The 9,117-nt window shown below is 34.9% G+C and overlaps 1 protein-coding gene across 1 annotated transcript; it reads left to right on the top strand.

Moving 5' to 3' along the window:
- On the top strand, window positions 1–4,481 carry LOC121240263 (squamosa promoter-binding-like protein 7). The gene is made up of 3 exons (XM_041137655.1): window positions 1–1,127; window positions 1,361–1,479; window positions 3,793–4,481. Exons 1-3 carry the CDS (start codon window positions 463–465, stop codon window positions 4,272–4,274), a joined length of 1,266 nt encoding a protein of 421 aa, XP_040993589.1. The 5' UTR covers window positions 1–462; the 3' UTR covers window positions 4,275–4,481.
- The last annotated feature ends 4,636 nt before the right edge of the window (window positions 4,482–9,117 follow it).

Below are 9,117 nucleotides of genomic sequence, written 5' to 3'. Positions count from 1 at the left end.
TATGGCTTTTTGTGAAGCTACTCGCTTGGATAGCATCGTAGGTCCCACTTCTAAACGTGATAATTTACCTTATCCACCCACTGTCTCTCACGTGCCGCTGCCTCTGTCTCCTCCGCCCCAACCCCACCCACACACACTCTCTCTCTCTCTCTCTCTCTCCACCTTTTCTCTCATGGATTTTTATCATGCCATTGCAGTGGAACAAAGAAACCATACCCACCTTCACTGATCTCCGCCTTTTTTCTCTCTCTTTTTTCCCTCTCAAATCCCTCTTCTCCCCTCCATCTCTTTTTGTTCTGTATATATATACAAAAAAAAAGGTACGACCAGCTTGTACTATTTCCCGATCCTGATCGATAAGCATTGTATGCACCAGAGGTTCCAGACCCACTGGTACCAAGTTACCAACCATAACATAACTCTCTTTCCCACACACACACAAACACAGAGGGGCAGAGGGAAATGGAGATTGGCGCGAACATGGTTGGTCAGATCAGCAACGTTGAGAGGGGGCAAAATGGTAATAATGCAAATATTGGCTGGGATATCTGGGAGCTTAGTACTTCAAGGTTGGATTGGACTAGTTGCACCAGTTCGTTGTACACCCCGACCACAGCTACCTCCGATGCCATCACCCTCCCGGCGGAGAGTTTCAGCACCACACGTCAGGATGTGACTGCCTCCCACGCGCTCCAGTTCCCTCACCACCACCAATTGCAATATTACCACCACAACCACCAGCATCATCAGCAAACGTCTCTCTACTCCGGAGCTGGGTCCCACTGCCAGCCGGATCCACAACTCATGTGCTTGAAGCTGGGAAAGAGGCAGTACTTTGAGGATACTACTCTTTTGACTAATCGCCACATGGCTGGGTCATCATCATCTGTAGCCGGCAAGAGAGGCAAACCCTATTACGGTGCCGGAGGTGTTGGTATTTTTGGAGGGCCCTCATCCTCCCCATTGTTACCGCCGACGGTGCCAAGATGCCAGGTGGAGGGGTGCCACATGGCCCTTCTGAACGCCAAGGATTACCACCGGAGGCACAAGGTCTGTGACATACACTCAAAGGCACCCATGGTCGTCGTTCTAGGGTTAGAACAGCGCTTCTGTCAGCAGTGTAGCAGGTAACACGATCATCTCCTCCTTCCCATGCGGCGTTCCATGTTAATCCTTTTCGGATTTCTATAAACCGAACCCCCCCATCCCCACCCCTCCCCTCAAAAAAAAAAAAAAAAAAAAAAAAAAAAAAGCCCATATTGGAGCAGAAAATATATATACCATATTTGCAGATCAGTATGAAAAGAACAAGTATATATTACTGGGGCTGATGGGTGTGACTGGGTGAAAACGAGCGCAGGTTTCATCCATTGTCAGAATTTGACGAATCGAAGAGGAGCTGCAGGAGGAGATTAGCAGGGCACAACGAGCGAAGAAGGAAGAGCGCTCATGATTCCGCTAACAGGAACTCTGCTCAAGGTAAACAAACAAATAAACCGCTTGTTTCAGCCATTTTTATTTTATTTTATAAATTAATTTAGTTTCTTTTTATGGTATTGGCATCAATTTTTCTTTTTAATATCATATATTTATTAGTATGCAACCGCATCATGTATATCTAAACTCTAGTGAACTTGTTATTAATTTGTCTCCTAGAGGATGCTATTTTGAGTAACATGACGTAGTACCTGACACAGTTTATATATATATATATATATATATATATATATATATATATGGGGATTGTCTAGGGCAAATCATTGCCTGGGGGTTCAAGCATGCTGCATCAATGCTAGCTCCGGCTTCTAATATCCTGAAACACTCATTATTGATCATGATGATGGAGGCACAAACTTCATGCATCAATTTGTCTGGTTATAAAAGTACTTAATTCTAAACGCTAGCTAGCTATCTCTTGCATGAATATTCTTTTTGAAATCTATCATAAAGCTTGCAAATCTATTAATGTTTAATTGGAATATATAGTACTACCGCAGTAAGTAATTCAAATATGCTGACTTTCAACCCCAATATATTCATGATCTCGAAGGTATATGTGGATGGTACAATTGATTTTCGTGCATACATACGCATTAATTATATGAGGGCCAGCTCGCTAAGCGAAAGCTTGAATTGGATCATCATGGAAATTAAGGATTAAGTATATATGCATACAAGGAGTCAAGGACCATGATTTATTATAAATCCTATATATAAAACAATGCCGATAGTATTCATAGGGCTTGATTAACAAGATAGGATATTAATTGGAGTATTTTGAGATCATACAGCTACTTTTACATGCTTTGATCTATTTAATGCTTCCTCTCATGTCTTCGGACGGATATAATTAGTTCTTGATCAGAAATACTAGTATAGCCATATAGGAATTATATAAAAGTAAACTTATAAAATGAAGTGATTTGATCATGCAGATGTGGTACATCATGAGCTACTTTTATCCTAAAATAAATCTAACGGATCATAACTAGAAGACAAGTCAGTTTATGAGTTTATTTTTATATAATTCATTTGTCATGTATATAGTATTTCTCTTAGTTCTTAATCCATTTATTTACATGCACTGTAGAAGTACTGTTCTTCATCTGACCAATTGACGGACTATGTAGAAAGATCATGATGTCCTTCCATTTCCTTTACATGATTGTATATCTTATTAAGGTATTATATAATAAATATATTGCACGGCTAATCATCATGTCCACCATGTACCTCAAATTACTTAGATCTGACAAGAATTATCCCTAAAAAAGGGGAGGAAAGGATATATACCATGATCAGGAGATATTAGATAGTTTGAATGAAAATTCCTGTAAGTGGTAAAATTTACTTGGACACCGGCCCCCTAATCCAGGGTGAGTTTTTAATTTCTTTCTATCCTCTTATGTGTATGATAAACCCAAAGCAGGTAGGTTATTATTTTTATCCGATTACATGATGGACTGATCTTTGCTCCGTGCTAGCTGATACTATTTTTATGCATGCACATGCGTGCAGTACTTCGTAAATTCATTAGGTAGAAAACTTGGGGTTGAGGAGGAGAGGTCAGCTAGCATTCTAGATTATTCTAGGTAGATACAAAATGTGTTGCCCTTTTAAGATTACAAGACGCTATAAACGGGCCGGGGATATGGAGACTCGAGACAACCTAGCTAGACAACACGTTATCATGTATATATTTAGCTAATTATTTGTTAATTCATGTATTCCACCCCAAGGGAATACCTGGATTTCAGTCTTGTTAATAGATTATATGCATCGTTTCAAGCATCAAATATATATATATATATAGCATTAATTAATTTTTGCCTGATCACTTATTTGAAGAATTGAATTGTTAGTTTGTTTTATCAAATGATCATACGAACACAAAGTGTATGGAAAATACAATTAAGCCAAATCCATCGACCATCTCAAAAGTAGTGTTAGAACTGCATCATGCAGATCGAATGATTATAGTCCTAAAGTGAAATGATTTTGGTGTATATATATATATATATATATATATATATATATAGCATTTGCAAGAACTTGCAGAAAGAATTTCTATCGGGGTAATGTGTTTGAGATAAGCCACGAAAAATGGCGCAACTTATAATTAGAAGTTGTGGTGCTAATTAATTAGTCTCTTCCATGTCTCTACCTTACACGTAGGTAGATCTTATTTGCAACAAGTCAACTAGGCAAACAACTCACGTTACTGCATGCAAATTAGATGAGAACAAGAAAACTGAACAAAATTGCAAATTTGTTCTCTTGTCAAATTTGCAGGTGCGGGATTACCATGCTCATCATCATCATGGCCGAGAGGACGTGCTCTCTCTCTTCTGTCATCTAAGACTAATTCTTCGGTCTCTCTGGCCGATCTCTCCTCAAGATCCAGTGCTGCACTCCACGAATTAATAGCAGAGCACCGTGCAGGCATCCTAGCTCGGCAGCTCATTTTGGATCGAGACTGGTACACACAAAGCCATGGAATGGAGGACCTAGGCGAGACCCAGTTACCAAGGCCATATACCCTCATACCCGGTCAGCAGCACCAGATGTTTCCAGAGCCACATAGTTGCAACGACCGGTTCCATGAAAGTGACACGCATGTGACATTAGACCTCATGCAGGCTTCCAATTCGGCATTTGGATTACTGTCTAAGAGGGGGAAAAGTAAGGAAGAAGCCGAAGAAGAGTGTTCCAACCTCTGTTTTAGCGGGATCCAGAGTATATCTGTTTTAGCGGGAGGACACCGCGATCAGTGAATGAGACCAACTAGTTTTTTAGGTTTATGATCATGATCATTTATTTGCTTCATAAATTCATCAATCATAATATTGGAGGATACTGTGTACTGAATAATTTCATATTTGGAAAATATTCTCTCATTCTACATATGCTTTCTGATACTACCTGATCATCAGGCACTACGTACGAAGTATCCTCGTGATCTATTAGATAATTGACAACCAGGAATTAAGGTTATTCGGTATATATCTCTTCGTTGGTGATCTTTTATGTTATCTTCCGAACACTTTACAAGTACAAGACACATACCATGCATGAAGACTATGAAGAACACCATGTGAAAGGGGCTCCTTAAAGTTGCAAAGAATCGGCAAAGACAAATCTAGCTAGGGATCGAAGGCTAGCTCTTATTATTTCAGAATTTATGCCAGATAAAAGTACTTTCTTTCACCGAGTGGATGCATGCTGCATGCATGACCCAAAAATGAGTGAGCTCATGTGATCCCCAAATTTTAACCAATTCGACATGAGATCCCAGTACTCCCGAGTTGGATATATCCATGAATTAAATTTTTTTGAGAGACATTGAACGGACTATATAGTATAGTATATAGCTACTAGTGTATAGTATTATATATACTAGACGTTGGCACCGAGTTTCCCTCCAAACACATTCTACAAGATTTTTCAGTTCGAATAAGTATATTATATATACCCATTCAAATGGAATATTCACCCATTCGAATGGATATGTGGCATACGGAATCAATACTTCCCTCCTTATTTGTCTTCATTTAAAAGAATTTGCATTCAAATGCTTGTCTTAAGCATTCAAACGGGTAAAGGTTGAATGAAAACGCGCTCAATTTAGGAGCCATTGCAAAATTTTCGTGTTCAATCGGGTAGTTGGTATGTTACAAATCCTACAAGGAATTTATACATTTTTGGCACCGTGAAAATGCCACAATAACCCATAAAATCGTTGCAAATAATTTCTCTGCAAGAGAGGAGCAGAGAGAGCGACGGGCAAAGAGAGAGAGGAGAGGTTCTAGAGAGAGAGGAGTAGCTTTTTAGTTGAGGTACTAAGGAATTTTTTATTTTTGTATTTTGTATTTTGTATTTTGAATTATATATAGTTGTTTTGGAGATTTGATTTATGGTTTTTCTCATAAAGATTTATCTACATGTAGGTATTTGTGATTTGTGGAGATTTATTGGATTGCACAAATTTGAGGTAAGGTTTCTAAATTAGTGTAAGAAAGTTATGGTGAATTTTAGTAAGTATGTTAATGTTAATGTAACATTGTTAATGTTTTTTAGTATGTTAGTGTGATTTGGGGATGAATAATTTGGTATTTGTGACAAAAATAATTAGTGTAATGTACTTGGGTATTGATGTATTTATATATATTGTGTGATTTGTGAAAATAATTAATGTGTGATTTGTGAATTAATTAGTGTAATATTGTTAGTGCTGTTAGTAAGTTATTGTGATTTGGGGATGAATAATATGGTGATTTGTGATATTCTTGGTTTGTGAAATTAATTTGTTAATTTGTGATATTGATTTTTGATATGGTTAGTTTGTGAAATTGATAAGTGTAATAAATACCCAAGTGTAATATGAATTATTTGCATAAAATTTTCAAATTATAATAATATGAATAATTTCCATAAAATACCCAAATTAAAATATAAACCATTAACTTGTCCTAACAAAAATATAAACCAACAAACCAATGGTTTTAAATTAAACACCCTAATGATATGAATTATTTCCATAAAATACCCAAATTAAAATAATATTTGGGTATTTTCATAAAATAGCCAAATTAAAAAAATATGAACCAACAAACCAATTACCTATAAATTAAACACCCAAATAATATGAATTATTTCCCTAAAATACCAAAAAAAAAAAAAAAACGATTATTTTCAAAAAATACCCAAATTAGAATAATATAAACCAACAAACCAATTACCTATAAATTAAACACCCAATTAATATGAATTATTTCCATAAAATACCCAAAAGAAAAAAGATATGATTATTTTCATAAAATATCAAAATTAAAATAATACAAAACAACAAACCAATTACCTATAAATTAAACACCCAAATAATATGAATTATTTCCATAAAATACCCAAAAGAAAAAAATACGATTATTTTTATAAAATACCCAAATTAAAATAATATTTGGATATTTCCATACTAAAATAATATAAACCAACAAACCAGTTACCTATAAATTAAAATAATATAGTTATGCATTTGTATGTACTTTAGGCATTTAATTATTCCCGTATAATAGTTTGAATTATTACTCTTAAGTTTATTTTTTATATAAACTAGCGGCTTGGTTTACTAGTTAGGAGTTGAATGTAAGTATTATTTTGATATGCAATTGAAGCTTAGACCCGTTCGAGAGTTGTGGTCAGAATGTTTGGGTACAACTCTTGAATTGTCCAAAGTGAATAGTTTGAGATTTATCTATTATCTATATGATATGCATATTCAGTCTATATTCTCGTGTTAGTTATAAAAACTTTGGTTCAGTATTTCCTTTCATTCTTTGAGTGTGTGGTCTGTAAGTTGCTCGGCTCATGGATATGGTCGAGGACTTTTTGCGACCAGCATACTTGGAGAATTGTAGGAAAATGTTGTTGAAATTTTGACTAACATGAGAGTTTTGGATTGAGTATATATGCTATATAGATGATAGTCTCTCAAATGAGATATGATCAACTACCTTATCAAAATAGAGTTAGTGACTATGAAAAGACCCTTGATAGTGTTTATCCGTGAATTAGGTTTTTTTGAGAGATAGTCTTCGAGTAACGAAGATACAATAGATAAGAGTTGGATGCTGTTGGGAGATAGACTTGGTCGAGACTATAAGGAGTCTGCACAAAGGGTGAAGTTTTTTTTATAGAATTTGCTTGCAGGAGTGTTGACATAAGATGTCCGTGCAAGAAATGCAAAAACCTTAGTTCTTATAACTTGATAGTAGTGGAGGAACATTTATATGTAAATGGATATGTAAATGGAATCGATCCTGCATATCAGGTTTATTTCGCTGCTATTTTTTTTTATTGCATATGATAGATGTATTAAACATATAGATATAATATTATTTTCTTTTTTTTAGCAACAGAGTACTGTGAACAAAATAAATAGAGCAAATTTAACGATACACCATCATGCTGGTTCTCGATCTTTACATCGATTATCTAAAAAATTGGTAACGTTATACCTGTCCTCGTTAAATATTAACACATATTTTTCTGATTTAAGTTATAATATAAATTTCCCTTTTGCAGGAAGAAGAAAGTCCTATTGACTATAATCTAACCTAATTATATGCTAAAACACATAAAAATTGTGATGGTGTTTCGACCAGTCCCGAAGTAGAAGAAAATTATATAAGTTTAAGTTTTTTTTTTCAATTGTCTAATAATATTTTTGTTACTTATACTAACTATAATGTTTTTTTATATGACAAGATTATATCACTTAAGGAAACTGTTGCGGATCCATCTGATGAATCATCTGTTAACGGTACTCAGATATTTTCTCAAGTTCTTGGACAACGTTCTAGATATTTAAGGGGCTTAGGACGTTACGTGAACTCATTCTCAACATCATCATCTTCTTCTCAAGTCAGATTGAATAACAACTCTTAGGCAGTGGATTTGAGGTCCAAGCAAAAAAAGTTGATGACCTAATTAGATCAGGCAACAGATTTAGATGCGAGATTAGAAGAAAACATGCAGAACAAGCTGGAGATTCAATTCCAAAAAATGTTTGAACAATAGCAATCAATGATGTTCCAAAACTCTATACTACCACAATCTTAAAACTTATTTTCTTTATTTGTCTTTTTATTATTCTGTCCCAAAAAATTTGAACAAATGTGATGTTTAAATTCCATTATTTAATATTAGTTTCGTATTTTGAATTAAAATTAGTTCTGTATCATGAGTACCGTTCGAATAGAAAATACCCTTCGGTAAATTGCAATTTATAAACCAACGATAGCTTTTTACCTTCCGTTTGAACCAAAAACCAAAACCATTCGAATGACTTGAGAAAAATCCAGTCCGTTCGAGCATCCAAACATAGCGTTAGAACAGAAACCATTCGAACAACCATTTTATATTCGAACTGGCATCAATTGTTTTCGATCATATTAATTTTGTTCGAACATCAATTTATCTGTTCAAACATACCTAATCTATTTGAACACTTTGTCCATTCGAACATGATCAAATATATTCGATCGTTCGAATCAAGTTTTTGTACCCCTTGAACAGGTGCGAGGATGTTTGAACGAAAAGCTTTCCATTCGAACGGATTTTTGGGACAAAAATGTTCCATCTCCAAAAAAAATTTCCGTTCAAACGCCTACGACTAGTTCTACCCAATTTCATCCCTAAAAGGCTTTTTGGGACGAAAATAAAATTTCGTCCTAAAAAACCTTTTGAGACAAGCTTTTTGAGACAACTTAGAGACATATTCTTTTCATCTCTAAAAACATTTTGAGACGAAAATGGAGTTTTTTGAGATGAAATGTTTCATCCCAAAAAACAATTTCTTTTGTAATGATACAATAAGCATTTCAACTTATCTCATTTCATTATTATAACTTTTTTAAATTTTCACACAAAATATAATAAACAATTCTATATTTTTAAATTCCAAAATGTTATGAAGAATGTCAACCATTTAATAAAGGCACATGTTAAATGAGAAGAGAAGTTGTCAGCCTATGTGGAAGACTCGAGTGCAACTGTTTTTGCTGATGTGGAACAGAGGCACTTGAAGGCTGTTATTATCTATTAATGAGAGTTGTGTAA

Source organism: Juglans microcarpa x Juglans regia, chromosome 7S (assembly GCF_004785595.1).
Source record: "Juglans microcarpa x Juglans regia isolate MS1-56 chromosome 7S, Jm3101_v1.0, whole genome shotgun sequence".
Classification (NCBI taxonomy): domain Eukaryota; kingdom Viridiplantae; phylum Streptophyta; class Magnoliopsida; order Fagales; family Juglandaceae; genus Juglans; species Juglans microcarpa x Juglans regia.
This window is presented reverse-complemented; position numbering and strand designations above follow the sequence as displayed.